The sequence below is a fragment of the Mustela lutreola genome, chromosome 2 (genome assembly GCF_030435805.1).
Source record: "Mustela lutreola isolate mMusLut2 chromosome 2, mMusLut2.pri, whole genome shotgun sequence".
NCBI lineage: Eukaryota > Metazoa > Chordata > Mammalia > Carnivora > Mustelidae > Mustela > Mustela lutreola.
The window spans coordinates 36,373,949-36,393,375 of NC_081291.1; the positions used below are offsets into that span (position 1 = coordinate 36,373,949).

The 19,427-nt window shown below is 38.8% G+C and overlaps 1 protein-coding gene across 3 annotated transcripts in view; it reads left to right on the plus strand.

Moving 5' to 3' along the window:
- TAFA1 (TAFA chemokine like family member 1) overlaps positions 1 to 19,427 on the plus strand; it is a 514,072-nt gene that overhangs the window by 396,217 nt on the left and 98,428 nt on the right. For 2 of the 3 annotated variants that reach the window (XM_059161463.1, XM_059161464.1), the window contains one exon: positions 989 to 1,129. In XM_059161463.1, the coding sequence (XP_059017446.1) occupies positions 989 to 1,129 (141 nt within the window). The remainder of the gene's footprint in view (positions 1 to 988; positions 1,130 to 19,427) is intronic. The other variant, XM_059161465.1, reaches the window with a different exon arrangement.

A 19,427-nucleotide genomic window follows, 5' to 3' on the forward strand; every position in this document is an offset into this window, starting at 1 on the left:
TAGTGGTCGCTTGACAAATGCTTACTGAATTTATGCCAACGGAATCCTACATGTTCAGAGTCCATTCTTGTCAAATAAAGTACATTCTTCTGGAACATAAAACTTGATATTGGAAAAGTTAATTCTTGGTTTCTGGTCACTTGGGGTATCTTTTGTGTCCCTGAAGAACTGTCCTATAGGCTGGCAAGCGCCACCTGAATGCTCACCAACCTTCAGGCAGACCCAGCTGTGCACCTGTTAAGAACCTAGTGGAGAGTGACATCCATTAGGTTGCCAATAAATGTTGAATGCATGGCTGACCTGTAACAATTAAGTGAAGCCATATGCCTAGCTCTGTAATTTGAGATGCCATTTAAAGCACATACCTATTTTCTCCAGCAGTTCCTTCTATCATTTTCAGATGAGATCTGGATTTGGGAAATGACCCCCCACCTAGGTTTTTTATTCGGCCCCCTGGAGAGTGGGCAGGCAGTGGGAGGGAGAGCTAATTTCTGGGCAGTCTTCCTGCCATCACGGGTTCTGTATCACTGGCAAGTCAGTTGCTTGTCATTAGTGGGAGGGAGCTCAGAGGATTCTAAATGGAAAGATAACACAGGAGTGAGCTCTCAAAGTATAATGCATTTAAATCAGGCAGACTCTTTATTTTGTGTCAGCTCCAGGCATGCATTCTGTCGCTGCTTCTCGGTACCTACAGCCTAGAATCATTGCTTCTTAAGGGCTGTCCATCGGAGCTTTTTGTTGCATTTGAAGGATAGTGCTGGGCTATGTCTTCTCCAGGACTGTGCGTACTGAGCATAGAGTTTTGCAGACATGAGTGAATAGATGTTATTGAGAGTAGATGGGAGAGAGTACCACCATCGATATGTTTCATGGAAACTTTTTCGGTATTTTCTCTTACTTTCCCCAGCCCCTCCACACATTCCCCCACAGGTCTTCATGGCCAGTGAATTATTTCTCATCAGTGTCCCTGTTCTTTCTATCTTGCCAGAAGGAGGGACATGTGAAGTGATCGCTGCGCACAGATGTTGTAATAAGAATCGCATTGAGGAGCGGTCACAAACAGTCAAGTGTTCCTGTCTACCTGGAAAAGTAGCTGGCACAACAAGAAACAGACCTTCCTGTGTCGATGGTAAGTAGCTGGTTTTACATCTCCCTTTAGGTGTTTTTCTAGGTGTTCACTGTCTGTTATATATATATATATTATTTTTTCACTTACGTATGGTTCAGGTTAATGAACAAGGAGCAGCCAAAACTCTGGAAGGTTGTACAAAGGACGGTACTCTGTATAGTTAGAATTTTTGTATCTCTGGCTTGGTGGCTTTCTCATAGCTTATTTTAATGTTTTGTAGAGAAGATTAAGGTAAAATAATTTGTCAAGTCAAGAAGTTGGAGGGTCCAGCTCATTTGGGAAGTGATTTTGGATTGAAGTTTTATATAATGATGATGGTGATGACGGTACTAAAGATAACAACAGCTAACATTTATTCTGTGCGTATTTAACGAGCATTTACTCTATGCCAGACACTGCTCTGTGTGCCTTACATGCATTCATAAGCAGATAGAGGTGCCCTGAATGTTCACCATCTGCCAAGTACTGTCCTAAACACTTCTCATGCATTATTTTATTTACTCCTCCCAATAATCCTAGAACAGTTACATTGCTGTGTAACAAATGACTCCCAATGACATAGCAGCTTGAAGCAGCAAACATTCTCTCACAGGTCTGGTGGGTCAGGAATTCCACTTAGCTGATTTTGTCTGGCTCTGGGTCTCTCCCGCAGTTGTAGTCAAGATCAGAAGGTTTGACTAGTGCTGGAGGATGGTTTCAAGATGGTTCATGCTCACATGGCTGTTGGCAGGTGGACTCAGTTCCTTGCTGTGTGGACCTCTCCATAGGAGCATAGTGTCCTCACAGTGTGGCAGCTTGGTTTCACCAAGAAGAAAATAATAGAGAAGCCATAGTGGCCTTCTTTTTTGTAATCCAGCCTTGGAAGTTAACCCTTGACTGTTTCCACAATATCCTCTTGGTTATTTAAGTCATCCCCATTCAGTGTGGGAGTGAGCTCTAAGGGCTTGAAGGCCAGAAGACAAGGATCGCTGTGGCAGATACACCCCCTCTCCCCTCATTTTAAACATGAAGAAACTGAGGCTTAGAAGGGTTATGTAATGTTCCAGTGGTCTCATGGCTGAGAAGTTGTAGACCGACTGACTCTTAAGCCCAGAGTAACTGACCGTAACACCAAGTCTTGACCACCATCTTTAGAACAGCTTATATGTGCTAATAGTGAGTTCAAGGTTCAAAAGACCACAAGTATCTCTCCCCATTGTTATCTTTCATAATTTTAGAGCCAAGTATGAGATGATGTTCAAATTCTTCAGTAAGAAAAATCAAGACTCTGGTTTCTAGTAAGAAAATCAAGACTCAAATGAATCACTTGGTCAGGGTCACACAGTAGTAAATAGAACCTGAATCTCTTGGCTTAGGACCCATTTTTCCACCTCTAGAAACAGATGGAGCAGGACACTTTCTAGATTGGCTTGTGTTGTATATTTTCATTATGAAATACGGTAGTTAGAAAGAGAAACATACTCAAGCTAGACCAAGTAAATTTATTTTTTTTTTTAAGAAAACAGAAGAATCCTGGGGAGTCCAGTTACCAAAAATCTCATGAATTCTTAAATTCTTCTAACATCAACTATCTCATTTTCTTTGTTCATGGGACATATTATTTCTGATCTCTGTTCCCTTCATTCTCCTCTGTGTAGACTGGTTCCTGCTTCCAAGATTTTAGCTTTTGAATCCCTATAACTTAGGGGCCGGTATGAAGTTTTTTTTCTCCATGATGCCAATTCTGATCTTACATAGCATCACAATACAACTCAAATATATTTGCCTTGCTTCCTGTGTTTTAAATGTGTTCTCCTAAAGGACCAAATGTAACTGGCCCGGCTTGTGTCACACATTAGCCTTTGACCGATCAACCCTAGCCAGTGAGCTGTACATGGGGCATGTTCAGCTGTCCATTGTGTACCATGGTAAGACCAAGCCTTTTTTTTTTTTTTTTTTCCCTAAAGGATGTGAAAAAGCCAAATTTGGGAATATACTATGATCAGTAAATTCTCCATTAATGGATTTCCAGAGGTCATTTGGCACTCTCTGGAGATATTTTTGGATAATGGAGACAAGAGATGGAGACATCTCTTGCAATTAGGGGGATATTACTCACACCTGGTGAGTAAAAGCCATCAATGCTGCTAAACATTCTATAATACACAGGACAGCACCCACAACAAAGTATTACCCAGCCCCAAAGGTCAATGGAGCTGAGGTTGAAAACTTGCGCTTACGATTGTTTCTTTGTTCCAAATCACAGTCAGCATGGTAAGGCACCTCCAAAGCGGGAAAGGCAAGCAGTTAGACTAGAAATGCCACTTTGCTCCACTTGCAGGAGGAAACTCGACCCTTGAAGCCCACAAACATTATAAAACCATGATAGTGTCTCAAGTTGTCTACCAAAGAAAGCCTCGAGTCTGTTGATTATGAACCCCCATTTTGTCTCCAGTTCATTTTTATCTCTAATGATCTAGAAATAGAATTGCCTTCAGGATTTGGATGTAAGACACAAAGAGCAATACATTGTTTATTCTGGCAGAGGGGAAAATGGCATCTGGCCCTAAGTTTCTATGAGAAGTTAAGCCACATAATGGGAATATTCTACCTCTCAAAGCAAGCTTCTTTGACTGTGGGAACTCTGAATCCTTTAGAGTGGTAGGTTCTGGCAGGCAGACTATTGGTTCCCATCTTCCAAGCAAAAGTCAATAAATTATAGAGTATTGTATAGTGTCATCTGATGGTTTTTAGTTTCTATAGCATTCCACTGTTCTAAAAACCTGAATCCATTGGCATACATGAGAAAAGTCTCTGTGCTGCTTTGATCAAATTTGTTTTTATGGCCCAAATCTCTACATGCAAGTGAAAAATGAGGTGTAGATATAAATGAATAATTCCAGTGTAGTTATTAAGATCATGAACTGTGCAATTAGACAGACAGGAGCAGAACTCAGCTATACCAGTTACTAATAGAATTACCTTGGGCAAGTCACATATGCTTTTTAATTTGTTCCTTGGCTAGGACATGGAGATGGTAATTATTTCAACTTATGAGGATTAAAGAAGTCTTGTTCATGTGTACAGTGTTTTGCATAATGTCTTGTTCCCATTAAATACTCGCTGAATGATGGTGGCTCTTTCCTATCTTACTAGTAACTTATGGGTAATGCTTAGAAAGGCACATTGTTTTACAAAATTTTGTTGCATTTTAATTGAACATAGTGACATTTTAGCCACCATCTTCTCCTAGAACTGCTTCTAACTAATTATCCTGGAGATGATTAATGCTAGTGAGTCATCCTCAGAAATGCATGTTTCTTATAGGAGTTTTGAAAACTGCAGAAATAATCCACACATTAGAGGCAGACATGGTATTATTGCTCAGAGATTATCATTACTTTGTAAGAAAACATGTGCATGTCCATTTTGGCTTAACCCATCATTAAAAAGAAACTCACATGGCACGGATTTAATTGTTTTATCAACAGCTTGTTTCATTTAACATATAGCAAACATTCCCCAGTTTAAAACCTATTCTTCAAAAACATTATTGTTAATAGCTACATAGGGTTTTAGGGGTGGATACTCTTCCATTTATCTACCTATCTCCTCCACTTGGATACACTATAGTGTTTCGTGCATTTCCCTTTTTAAGCCTATAAATGTATAGAAACCAGCTTCTCTCCACGACAGCAGCTGACAATCCACACACCATAGTTGTCCTGAATGTATCCTGTTGTACATAGTGCATTTCCCATGTAAGTGTTCCAATTGCTGTTATTTACTTGCCTCTGAAATTACAAGTCACTTGTCATCTACAGTGTTTTCAAAACCAGAGAAACAGCTATGATTTTAAAATAAGCATATATTCTATTATTTTAAGATTCAAAATCAGAGACCAGGTAATTTAAAATGGGGTATAAATTTTGCAGTGTAATCTTAGCAATGGATTCAAAAATAGAAAACAGGATATTGGGAGAAATTTTTAGAGTGGGCTTTGAGTTTAAAAATGATCTTCTATTGCCTAGTAAGTGAAAATACCAAAGAAAAACACTCAGCAGCTTAAATGTTGTGATGGATAGTTATAAATATTTTGAAAGGTGTTATACCCTTGCACGTGTGCCTAGCACTATTCTGACTGGATATTAGGTCATGACACTGATTTACACTTTCTCGTGTTATGTTAATTATTCTCTAATGCAAAAGGAGGGCACCTTCCTTATCTTTGATAACAGTGATCAAAATGATGGCCAGAAGTTTCTTGAAGGTCTATGCTGTACTCCTCTTTGAGGTCCTTCATGTCTGTACATTCCTTTATTTCTAACCCCAGCTCATAAAGGGGTCTCCTATTATTCCATCTTGCCAGTCAGAAAATTGAGGCATAGGAATTTTGTGACTGGCTCAAAATCATACAGCCAATCGTGGCAGAGCCAGAAATCCAGTCTGGGCTATCTCACTCCAGGGTCCTATATAAAGCATGAGCAGATGAGGTTGTGACATAAACACACATTCTATTCCAAAGCCTTTCATGTAAGAGACCAAAATCCCTGGGTGAGAAGGGGGAGAAAGTTCAACAGTGTGCACACTTTCAGAAACATCTGGTCCTTCAGGCCATGCCTGCCCCTTCCCTTTCTGTATCAGAGAGGACTGATTAATTGCTCTTTCTGAGGTCATGGCCTTTGAATAGTTAGAAGAATTTTTTTTCATATGATAGCATTTTTAATTATTTATGTTTTTTTTTAATTTTATTATGTTATGGTAGTCACCATACAGTACATCATTAGTTTTTGATGTAGTGTTCCATTATTTGCTGTAAAAACATTTTTATAGATAATGGTTTGTGTTATATAGAATGACTGAAATATAACTGTTTAAGGCATGGAGGGATAAAATGACTGTTTTATGGAGAAATTCTCATGCAGTTTTCTCTATTTAGGTTCTTATTCTCATGCAATTTATGTCTATTTGTGACTCAGACAAATATGTGAGAAACATCTTTATAAGTACTGGTTTGTAGAGAAGGTCTTTTAATCTTCTGTGGATTTGAGCATCACTCTAATTAGGAAAAGTTTACATGACAAGTGCATAGACCTTTCCTTTCATTCAGTGTGAATTCTGATCATTTCTCTGACTGCTACAAACATGGTGTTCTTGTTTTCTTATACTGGATACCAGCCAGAAGTGACTACCTTATATCACAGAAATTTTTACCTTTCGCAACGATGGAAATCCTACCTTTTTTCATCACTAGGATTAATGTACAGTTAATATAATAGAAAAAGTCCTCATACTCCTGCCTATTTCTGTAAAGATAAAACCCCACTGTATAAGATGTTTTGATCTCGACTCATCATACATAGGCTATAAGATAAGAGCAAGCAAGATATCCAGAGACTCAGACCCAGAGAAACAGATAGACTTACAGGGAAGGAGACAGACAGTGAGACAGGACATACAAAGAGGAACAAGGAAGGGAAGGTTCAGAGAAAAAGAGTGATCAAAGAGAGAAGAGACAATGAATGCTTAAGCGGTATGTTAAACATCTACCTATAAAATGGCTTTGTTCATTTTTTCCCAAAACAATTATTTGTATTCACTCTTACAGTTTATAACTAATTTTAACAAATAAGATTTATTTGGTAGATTGAGACTTTGAATTTTTTTTTCCAAGTTGCATTATATGAGATTCCAGAACCCTAATATCTATAAAAATTACTTCTGGAGATTGCTCCTTTGGAAAATACATGATAAAATTTTCTTGCCCATATACTATCATATTCCCTAGAGACCACCATGGTGAAAAAGAAGTCTAAGAACTAAAGCAAATTCAAAATCTTGCAGTAATATTCTACAGAGTGGTATGAAATATATATATATATGAAATACTGCATGTAATAGCCCCTTCTTAGCTATCCAAAATATGACACCATATTAAAGGCTCTGAGAAGTTCTGCAGACAAGAACTCGGACCCACTATGTCCCAGACTTCTTTGGCTAGAGAACCTTTTTCTCTGCAACAATTAACTGTGCCCTATAGACCCAACGTTCCATGAAATGGACTTCAGGCCAGGTTGGTACAGACTATATGGACTATGTCTTTGTTTTTGTTTCCAGAAATGCATTTGAGGTCTTTTGAGACTGACTGATAATTCCTCTGCCAATAGCTCAGTGTCCTTTCTTAACACTAGCTAACCAAACATTGCACAACAGGTCTTGGTAGTAATGTGATTTATAATATCTTCATGACATGTCAGGCTCAACTGCAGTTTGGAAATCATCTAGGGACCTTCCAGAGCAACTGTATGAAAAAGCTTAAGCCTTTATTTTTATTCACAAATATTAGACGTTTTAGAGGACAGGGAAGATGACCTATTTTGGTTCCACCATTTGTTACTTGTCATCCACACACAGTGAAATACCAAGATAATGAATTGCCTTGGTGGGTCAGGGACGCACCACACAGCAGCAGTCTGGGGTCCCTTCATTACCATCTCTGTTCAATGGCTGCCTGTTCTTTCAAGACAGACTCTAGTTTGTTTAATAGACGGGATGGTGAGCTCAGTTGACTTCATCAGGAGGCATTTCTGAAGGGGGTTTCTACAGTTATTGAAGAAGGTCTACTAGAGCATCATTAGTAAAATAGTGGCACATTCAGGCATAATTTCTGAAATACATACACATTCTCTTTTGCTCTCTTCCTTGGCACCTAATCCTGCCCAGGTATGTGAGGGATCCAAGTCTGCCTTAGCAGGAGGAATGAGAGGAAAGATGTAGAAGTGACAAAGCATTTTGTACCATCTCATAAAAGGTCTGTCTCTATGTTTTGTTCCTTTGCATAATAAAGAGAGCAGGAATTCAGTCTTCAGATATTCCCATACTTCTGAAACTAAGAGTGGATGTAATTTTTTTTTTTTTTAAGTTTAAAGCGGTACTTGCCAACCGACAGCCCAGTGGCAGAAAGTACCTTCAGACCTGTTCCTTAGGTTGGCAGAGTAGTGAAAAAAATGGACTGTGTGCCTTTCGATGGGAGACTCCAGTATGTACAGGCCCCGCCCCTTTCTATGACACACCTGATTCTGGCCCATTCATATGACCTGCCTGATCCCTAAAGATCTGGAAATTCCTGCTTCCTGGCTCAGAGTTATTTCCCTACTATTCTCAAGTTAAATAAAAAGATTAATTTTCTGGAAAAATTACTCTTTGGTATATAAACCTGAAATAAATTGAAATATACATACACAAAAACAGCAAGAAAGGAAAAATTGGAGTATTTCTTCTCTTCCCCTTGCCCACTGAATCTCTCACATCTTCATTGTTGAAGCAACCACTGCCACCAGATTTCTGTGCATCCTTATAGAAAATATCCATGCACACACATGATACACACATAGACAACCTGATAAATCAAAATGGTGTTATATAACTTAAAAAATGGTCTGAACCTGTTTTTTGTTTTGTTTTGTTTTTGCCTAAGAAAATGGCTGGTAAACATGGAAAAAAAAAAATGGTCCATCATCACTCAATTGAAGAAATGTAAATTGAACACTGAAATGTAATGTTTCATCAATCAAATAGGCAGAGATAAAAAGTTTGGTAATACCCAGTATTAAAGAGGCAGGAGAGAAAAATTACATATAAATCATACTCAGTGATAAATGGCTTACAAACTCAATTACTTAGCCACTTTTCTTTATTTGGTTCACCAAAGAGGAAGAAGATAAATAGGAAATTTTATAATGGGACTGGATATTTGTGGAACATAATACAAACTACATTCATTATAACTGTGCACAGTGACTTTATTTAGCAACAATTCTTGTATACAAAATGCCCTCCATTTCTTCAATAGGATCAGGTTCATATGTCTGGGTATCATCAAAGAAATCTTCTAAGGATCTTGATCTCACTTCTGTGGGAAAACTATATGTGAAAGTATATTTAGTGCATGTGTTTGAGCATAAGCATAGTAAGTACCATTTTAATGTTAATTAATGTAGCCATTCTCTACACAAACATTTGTAGTGGTGTGTATGTCACGTGTGTGTGTGTGTGTGTGTGTGTGTAATCATGGTACAACACACCCCAAATCCTTATCATTTTTCTAGTTGGAATGTACTTGGTTACACAAAATTCCAAATTCATAAAGAAAATTTCCCAAAAGTAGCTCCAAAGCCATTGGTTTCCATTATTTCCAAAAAGCTTAGGTGTTCTCAAATACCTGTTCTTGTCTGATATGAGAGTATCTTTAATCAATTCTTTTTTTTTTTTTTTTTGGAAAGGGGAAAAAATGTTGTTCTAAATCTAAGGAGTCAGCTCTTCATTCCTCTAGTTGGGCTTCAGCCTAGATAAGGCAAGATTTCAGGGTCCTATGTTATTAATGTGCTGTCCATATGAATAACGAGCAAGGCTTGTGAATTATTTCACACTTCTAGGAAAATCTATAGCCCTGTCCTTCTGCAACAGCACTGGAAGCTGCTGAGGATATCGGTACATTTCTTTATGGAAGGTTCTGATAACTTCATCTAAGGATATGGTAAAACTTATGTCCCCTGATGAAGCCTGTGTAGAAATTTATGCAGATGAATAATATTTTGAAAAATTAATGTATTCCTCAATCCACCCAAGCTACTGGGATTTTTGAGGGCTGACCCCAACCCAAACAACGGAATCAGCCACTAACCAGAGAATAGAGGCCCAAATATTTGGTATTTAAGTTCAAAAGTCATTCTAAGATTCAGATATATAATGGACGAGTTCACTTTCCAAAGTTTCCAAGGTAATATGATGAGTCAGATCAGGGAGGGAGAAAGGAAGGAACACTTGGGTAGGAAAAATGTGGTCCACTGGAGAAAAGGCTGTCTGTCACTACCACCAGAAATGTGTGTCGCCATCTGTAGACTTACTGATCCAACCACCAGCCAAGAGAGTTCCACACATGATAGCTCAACACACTCTTTTCGCATCTTTTTGGCTGCCTTCCCAGGAAGACCATCCATAAACGGCAGCTAGCATATTGCAGCCTGATTGTCCAACAGGAGTCATAATCACCAATATCCTAAGGCCTCCTTAGGCTTCTGTGGTGCAGAGGTGACCTCCAGGATGCTTATGAATTCCAGGAATTGAGAGGAGAGATCTGGGCTCCCTAATGGGTGCAGTGGACATAGAAACGAAATTTCATGCACCCACTAGGTAAGACTAGATTTGTAACTGAGCTGAGACATTGGTGGAACATGTTCAGCTTCCCTAACTTACCTATTTCATTTATAACCCTTGATATTGGGGCACCTGGGTGGCTCAGTGTGTTAGGCCTCTGCCTTTGGCTCAAGTCATGTTCTCAGGGTCCTGGGATCGAGCCCCACATTGGGCTGTCTTCTCAGCTGAGAGCCTGTTTCCTCCTCTTTCTCTGCCTGCCTCTCTGCCTATTTGTGATCTCCGATTGTCAAATAAATAAATGAAATCTTTATAAGCTTTGATATCATTTGGTACTTCATTTTTGTGTCATTTATTTATCTTACTTTTATTTCTTATGTCATCTCTACACTCAGAGTTGTGGGGCTCAAATTCATGATCCCGGGATTGAGAGTTGCATGGTCTACCAACTGACCCAGCCAAGTGCCCCTCATTACTGCATCATTTAAAGAATTCAGTGGAAAATTCAATGGACTCACATTCCATGCCATCTAATATTACTTAGGGTGGTGAAATGATCCCATGGTTAGCTAGCCACTCATTCAAAGGGAGGTCCCATTTCTTCAAATTTAGACTGGCCTACATGTGATAACTTAGAAGTTATCATTCAGCATCTCCTTTGGTGCCTATACACTAGTTTTGCTTCATGCTGGGCACCTGTTCTCATCAACACTCTTGAAGGAGCAATGTATATATTCTAACTGCTCCACAGACCTATTCCTCCCAGACCTATTCTCTTCCTCTTCTTAGACCTCCTTATACCTTAAAACACAACACTATTGAAGTTAGACCAACTAACCCTACAACAACCCCTAAAGTGTTCAAGTAAAAGTAAGAGTCACACATCTCTCAATAAAAAGCAGAAGCTAGAAATGATTAAGCTTAGGAGGAAGACCTGTCAAAAGCCAAAATAAGAAGAAAGCTAGGCCTCTTGCATGAAATAGTTAGTCAAGATGTGAATGCAAAAGAAAAGTTCTTGAAGGAAATTAAAGGTGCGACTCCAGCAAACACATGAATGGTAAGGAAGGGAAACGGCCATATTGCTGATACGGAGAAAGTGTGAGTGGTCTGGATAGAAGATCAAACCAGCCACAACACACCCTTAAGTCAAAGTCTAATCCAGACCAAGGCCCTAATTCATTTCTACAAAATTCATTTCCACAAAGGCTGAGAGGGGTGGGGAAGCAAGAAGAAAAATTAGAAGCTAGCAGAGGTTGGTTCATGAAGTTTAGTAAGAAAAGCCATTTCTATAATATAAAAATGCAAGGTTAAGCAAGCAGGGCTGATGTAGGAGCTATAGCAAGTTATTCAGAAGATCAGGCTAAGATAATTAATGATGGTAGCTACATTAAACTACAGATTTCCAATGTAGATCAAATAGCCTTCTCTTAAAAGAACATGCTATCTAGGACTACCATAGCTTGAGAGGAGAACTCAACACCTGCTTTTAATACTTCAGAGGAGAGGCTGATCGATGGTCTTGTTAGAGGCTGATGCAGTGGATGACTTTAAGTTGAAGCCAGTACTCATTTATCATTGCAAAAATCCTAGGGCCCTTAACAATTATGCTCAGTCTCCCTACTATCCAGTAATTCCATAACTGGGTATTTACCCAATACAAATACAAAAACAGTGATTCAAAAACATACATGCACCCCATGTTTGTTGCAGCATTATTTACACGAACCAAATAATGGAAGCAGCCCAAGTGTCTACTGATAGATGAGTGGATAGAGATGATGAGTATATTTCTATAATGGAATATTATCTCACTATTAAAAAGAATAAAATCTTGCGATTTGCAATGATATGAATGGAGCTAGAGAGTTTAATGCTAAGTGAAATAAGAGGAAGACAGGTACCATCTGATTTCACGCATATGTGAAATTTAAGCAACAAGACAAAGAGGGGAACAAAAGAGAGAGGAAAAAAAACAAGAAATGGACTGAACTACAGAGAACAAACTGATGGTTACTAAAAGGGAGGTGAGTGGGTGGGGGGGAACAGGTGAAGGAGATTAAGAGTACACTTATCATAATGAGCACTCAGTAATGTATAGAACTGTCAAGTCAGTATATTGTACACCTGAAATGAATATAGCACTGTATGTTAACTGTACTGGAATTAAAATATATAAAAAAAAAAAAAACTTTAAAAATTAGGCTAAATCCACTTTCCTTTTGCCCTAGAAGTCGAACAACAATGCCCAATGTCAGCACATCTATTTACCACATAGTTATTGAATATTTGAAGCCCACTGTTGAGACCTACTGCTATAATAAAAGATTCTCTTGAAAACGCTGCTCACTGTAATGCACCTGATCATCTGAGCTCTGATGGCAACCTAGAGTGAGATTAATGTTGGTTTTGTGCCTGCTAACACAAACATCCATTCTGCAGCCCATGGGTCAAGGAGTAATTTTGACTTTCCAGTCTTATTTAAGAAATATATGGCTATGGCTGCCATAGATAGTGATTCCTCTGATAGATCTGGGCAATGTAAATTGAGAACCTTCTGGAAATGATTTATCACTTTAAAATGCCATTAAGAACATTTGTGACTCAAGGGAGGAGGTCAAAATACCAACATTAACAGGAGTTTGGAAGAAGTTGATTCCAACCCTCATGGAAGACTTTGAAGGTTTCAAGTGAAGGAAGTAATTGCAAATGTGGTAGAAATACCTGGAAATCTAGAATTAGAAGTGGAGTCTGGAAGTGGGACTGAATTGCTCAAATTTCATGAGAACATTTGAACCAGATGAGGAGTTGCTTCCTCAGATGAGCAAACAAATTCAATAAATAAAATTTATTTATTTACTTACTTATTTATTTATTTCTTTAAAAATGAGCTTCTTAAGGTGGAATTACTTAATAGACTACAGTATATTATAACATAACTTGTGAAGATGCTGTGAAGACTGTTGACATGTCCCAAAGGATTTAGAATATTACATAAACTTAGAGGCAGGGTTTGAGAGAATTGACTCTAATTTTGAAAGAAGTTCTACTATGGGTAAAATGTCATTGAACAGCGTAGCATCACTTGTGAAAGGAAGAGTCAGTCAGTGCAGCAAATTTCTTGTCATCTTATTTCGAAAAATCACCACAACCACCCTAATCTTTAGCAACTACCACCCTGATCAGTCAGCACGCATCAACCTGGAGCCAAAACCCTCCACCAGCAACAAGATTACAGCTCACTGAAAACTCCAAAGATGCTTAGCATTTTTTAGCAATAAAGCATTTTTAAATTAAGGCATGTGCATTGTTTTTTAGATGTAATGCTATTGCATACTTAATAGACTACAGTATAATATAAACATAACTTTTATATGCACTGGGAAACTAAAAAATTATTTGACCTGCCTTATTGCAATATTTGCTTTCTGAAATATGTCTATTACTTTATGTAACTCTTCCAATAGCAGCCTTATAAGATAGTTACTATTCTTATCCCCAATTTATTGAGGAGGAACCTGAGGCCTTAAAGAAATTTCTTCTAAGACATGGCAGCAGGAGACCTAGGACCCCAAATGAGGAGCTGCTAGAAATGATAGGTAGAAGATCACCTAAGCAGCATGGGGAGCAAAGTTCAGAGTACCAGCTCACTTTTGTATTCCCTTCCTCAGAGAATGACACCACCATTCAGGCATGCTGTTTTTTATTTAAGCAGCCCCTCCAGCACATACAGCACTGTCCTCATATTCTATGCATATCAGATTCTTCAATCCCTCACCATTCCCTAATTTCATTACTGCCATAATCAGGACTCCTATATTGAACCCTAATTAATGTGCCCTTAGCACCCATACCCTGTATTACCCAATGCTGACTTTGTCACCCAGCTTAAACTACCAACTCCACCAGTCCTCCCTTAAACCATCATACTCAAAACCAATAGATACCCTCCTCCACATCCCTGAAGTCTCCTGTAAACGTTTACCAGAGCTTACCATACTGTCCTCTATGCTTTTGTTGACTTGTGATCTTCTGTGATAGAGAGACTCACCCATTCACTCAACAATTAGTTTCAGAACATTGACTGCATCGTAGAAATTATGCCAAACACTTGGTCACCTAATGATGAACAAAGCACTTGCCTATAATCCATCAGGGGTACACGCCTCGATCTAATCATACACAAACATGTTCCAAGCAGGAAGTGCAAGTTCAGAAGGAAAATAACTCAGTCTTTGGAGAGGGTGTTATCACAAAGAATCGAAGGAGGCCAGAAAGCCAAGACTTCTGTGAAAAAGTGACAGGAATTTGGAGATGCAAGGTATAACTTAAGCTAGCCGGGTGAAGAGCTTTCCAGGCAGAGAGCCAGCATGGGCAAAAGCCTTGGGTTTTGATCAAGAATTTTAGAGACAGTCACTGTGGCTGAAACCCAAAGAACAATAAGATCATATGTGAGAGGAGGCAGAAAAGATAGGAGGAGCTAAACAGTAGTTCTATAATTGAGCTGTGCATCTCCTGTTCTTAACATAGTTCTTCTTCATTTAATTTGCATATAGTTGACACACAGTGTTACATTAGTCTCATGTATACAATGTAATGTTTCAACATGTTTATATGTTATCCTAATATAATTCTTAAAACTGAGATGTGCTCATCAAATTCTTAGAGAAGGCAGTGATGGGGTATCTGTTGTGGGAAATTGGATGGTAAAGCCAACCTGGAATTTTGTGCATGAGGAGACGACATTGAGAGCCCTCTACTGAGATAAAAACTTCTTTCTGTAGTTTCTGATAGCAGATTGCAAAACCTGGATACTCCCACTTCAGACAATGGCAAAGCAAGGCAAATCAAATTGTCTTTTTGATATTGCCGCCTTCCTCACACACTGTTATCCACAGTGTTGCTGTCACCTGAATGTCTCACCCTCTCTCTGTTGCGAACCACTCACATTGCTGAAAGAATTCTCATAACCACACCCAAATCAAGCAAACAACAGCTTCTAATAGAAATGTTCAGTCACTGTCTTTCCATTCTATTGTCTGACATTAGATAACATTTAACCAGTAGATTCTTTATACCAAGGCATTAGAGCAAAGGGTTTATAACTGGGGATATATTTAAATATGGTGACTAACTACAGGCTCGTGTCAGTTTATTTTCTTCCTGACTAATTTGTATCTTCTTCAACTCCATTTCCTTATGAACTGGTAATGCTTTATTTCATGTAGCCAAAAACAAACAAACAAACAAAAAAACAGTTTCTAAAATACCTCTACCAAAGGATGCCTGACCACCCTGTTCCTGAAATCTGGGGTAGCGTGTAAATTTTAAATGGGTATGTAGGCATTAATGAGTCTACTTTGTGAAGAAGAAGGCTACAGAGAAATGGTCATTTCTCATGTTACCCAGTTCCACTCCCTTCAAACTATTCAAGCACATGCTTTTGAGAAACAGTGTTAATAAAGTCACATGTACACTATAAAAATTCTTTACTTAATGGCCCTTGTAGAAAAATTAGACTTATAACTACACAGAGTGAAAGTTGTTAAGCACGATGTATCAAAGAACATTAATATTTTCACATCACATTTCACAATATGAAATGGGTACTCTTATTATTGTCCTGATTTTACTGATGAGGAAATCAAGGCTCAGAGCAAGAAAGGGCTTGCCAAGGGTCACACAACTTCCAGACAGTAGAGCCAGGATCTAATTGTGGACAGTCTGATAGCAGCATCCATGTGAGATTTTAAGATTGCATTCATTCCCAGACATACAGCAGGAACATTTCCATGGCAAGACTGAATCATACCAATTGGAGCCCAGGTACGTGTAGATTTCAACCCTGGCTTTGCCCCTGATGAATCAGCTCTCATTCAGCATGTTATTCTCCTGGATCTGCGGTTTCCTCATCTGTTAATCAGGGGTGAAAAGAAGTACAATGTCAAAGAGGTGATGAGAATATCAAATGAGATAATTCATAGAAATCACAAATCTGTAATACAATCTCCAGGCCTGTGAGAACTTAATTATATGAGCCTTAATAAACTCAGGATTATTTTAAGAACACAGTATTAAATTTGTAGTTTCATTAATGAGTTGTATCTGGATTTTGAGAAACCCTGAGTCAGACCTACAGTTTTGATTGAAATACCAATAGTTATATACCTCTTCCTCATTTGATTATCTCCAACCATAGAACAAGGCTCTTGAGCTTCTTAAAATGTGTGCATAGAAACAAAAGCATGTCGGATAATGATATAGAAGCCTGTCTCCTGAGGAGCATGAAGAGAGGAGGCAAGCTGAAAGTGGTGCTTGTTTTCCATTCAGAAGGGAAGATATTAGGACATCCTCTTCCAATCCTAGTCCAAGTAGGAGAAAACATCATTCTCCAAGTGCCTGTTGGTACACATAAGCATGGGTGAGATAAAAGATCTCAGTAGACATGGTCAGTTTCAGAAAGGAGCAGAGAGTGTGCATTCTGTCAAAGACAAGGTTCATGAGGTGTAGACTGACTTAGCCTTCATTTTGGTCTTTTCTCAGTGTTCATAGGAGTGCTGCCTTTTCTCTTCTCGCTCTAGACACTCTGTCTAGGTGACTTCGTTCATTCACTTCCATGGCTTCAGAAACTTAGATAGTTGCTATCTAACCTAATCCATTCTTCCAAACTCCAGGCCCTTTGTTCAGAAAATTACTAAATGTCACCATTTGCATTTCTCAAAGACACACCATTCAGTACACTCAAAATGGAGCACACATTTCTATCAGCCTAGTAATGCAAGGATGACTTCCATATCAGCGAGTAGCACCTGCACGGCAGTGGACCTAAAGTTCATGTCCCCCCAAAGTTCACATGTTGAGATTATAAACCCCAAGGTGATGGTATTAGGAGGTAGGACTTCAGGGAGGTAATTAGTTCATGAGGTGGAGGCTTCACAGTGGGATTAGTGTCCTTAGAAAAGAGGTCCCAGAGAGACCCCCAACTTCTTCTACCATGTTAGGATACAAGTTGAACATCTACAACCTGGAAGAGGACCGTCCCCAGAACATGACCATGCTGGCATTCCAATCTTGGACTTCCAGCCTCTGGAACTGTGAGGAATAAATTTCTGGTTATAAGTTTACCCCATCTATGGTATTTTATTATAGCATCCTGTAAGAACCTAGACATGCATCTGTTCTTTATTCAAGCCAACCTCTCGGGAAACATGTTTACCTTTTCTCACTTCCTCATGGCCCATATCCATTCTACTGGACTTCATTGATTCTACTGCCTAAACATCTCTTCAATCTTTTCCCTTTTTTCCGTCCCCATTTCTAAGAACCAGACCCAAGCCATGGTCATCCTTTGCCTTGATTACTGAAAATTCTTCTTTCTTATTGCCTGAAGGCTCTATCACACCTGACCTTCAGTAACTACTGTAATTCCTCCTGGTAGATGCTACCAGTGCTTATTATTTGTCACCATCTGTAACATAATTCCCACTTTAAATTTCAGGTCAATATTATCTTCACTGCAATACAACAGATGGTGTGTGAAGGTCTCATTCAGGTTCTACTGCACTGCCAGCACAATGTCTGGAGTAAATACTCAAATAACATATGCCTTTTTGTACCCAGGCAGTGGGGTCAGACAGATTTGTGTTCCAGTCCCAGCTCTACTGTGATTCTAATCCTCGGTTTCCACATTCCTGAAAACAGACATTACACAGGACAACTTCGTGGTGTGATCACGAGGATGAATTGAGGAAAGGCATGCACAGCACTTAACACAGAGTTATTCTTGATAAATATTGGTTCTGAGAGTTGAGAAGATTCGTAGAGAGTAAAGATCCCCCCTCCCCCGTCTCTGGTAGATCATCTGTGGGACTTTCTACCATTAATATGGAGAAGAAATAAAGCCAACAGAGCGACTTTCAGAATTAGACTTGAGTGTGTGTAGTTTATACATAAAAGGACATTCTTTTTTTTTTTTTTTCCCCAAAGATTTTTTTATTTCTTTACTTGAGAGAGAGAAAGAGAGAGAGAGCATGAGAAGGGGGAGGGCCAAAGGGAGAAGCAGACTCCCTGCCAAGCAGGGAGCCCAATGCAGGACTTGATTCCGGGACCCCAGGATCATGACCTGAGTTGAAGGTAGTCGTCCAACCAAATGAGCCACCCAGGTGCCCCAGAACAGGACATTCTTTTGGCCTCCGTGTTCTACAAATTCAACTCAAATATTACACTCCTTTAATTTTTCTGCATGGTGAAAGCAGAGAAAAGATGCTTCCTTGTACTTGGTGGGGGGCGATCAGAAGTCAGGCAGTTTTTAACTTCATAGAAGGGGTAATCACTATCAACAAAACTAAATTGACAGCTAACTCTTTTAAATATTTACTCAACCCAAAATAAATAAACTAGAGTTTGTATGTTGTGTTACTGTTGCGTTGCTGATGCTGTGTGCTGTGGTAACTTGGGATGTTTCACACTAAGTTAGCTTTTGCAGCAATTAAAGGACGATGTTCTGTGAAAGGTTGGCCTATCCCTGGCTTCTGTACTTCTGTGTAAATGTAGCCTCTTCTAGTTATGCACTTGTTACAAGCAACACTTATTAAAACACAGTGTAAATATTCTTTGCTACTTATAAGAAATGGTATAGAAATAGATTCATTCATAAAAACTCATCAAAATGACTTTTTAAAGTATGTTAAAGAACTTAACATTACTTACTCCTTTCTTTGTATTTATATGCTGAGAATGTTTTATTCCATTTTAAGGCAAATAAAAAGACCTTAACCAGAAATATATTCCATCCCTGACTCTTCCTATGTCCCAATGGAGGCAAAACATATGTAAGTATGATGTTTACCCAGAACTTTTGATCAAAGGTAGAATTATTCTGGGTACTCGACGATTATTCAGACAGGTAAACTCCATAAAAGGCCTTGCAGCCTACTGGCTGACTGACATACACAATTTTGGTATAACTTTTGGATTTAACACCATTTGTCTTAAACCTGTCATTTTTTATTATTTCATCTCACAGAATCCATAGAATTCAGGAGAAAAGTGTTTAATACTACCCCCTGTGTAAACCAAAAATGATACGTAATATGGCCCAAGAAAATGCCCACATTGGAAGGCTCTTTCCACAAACATCGACTCATCCTCTTTGATATTAAGCATTAGA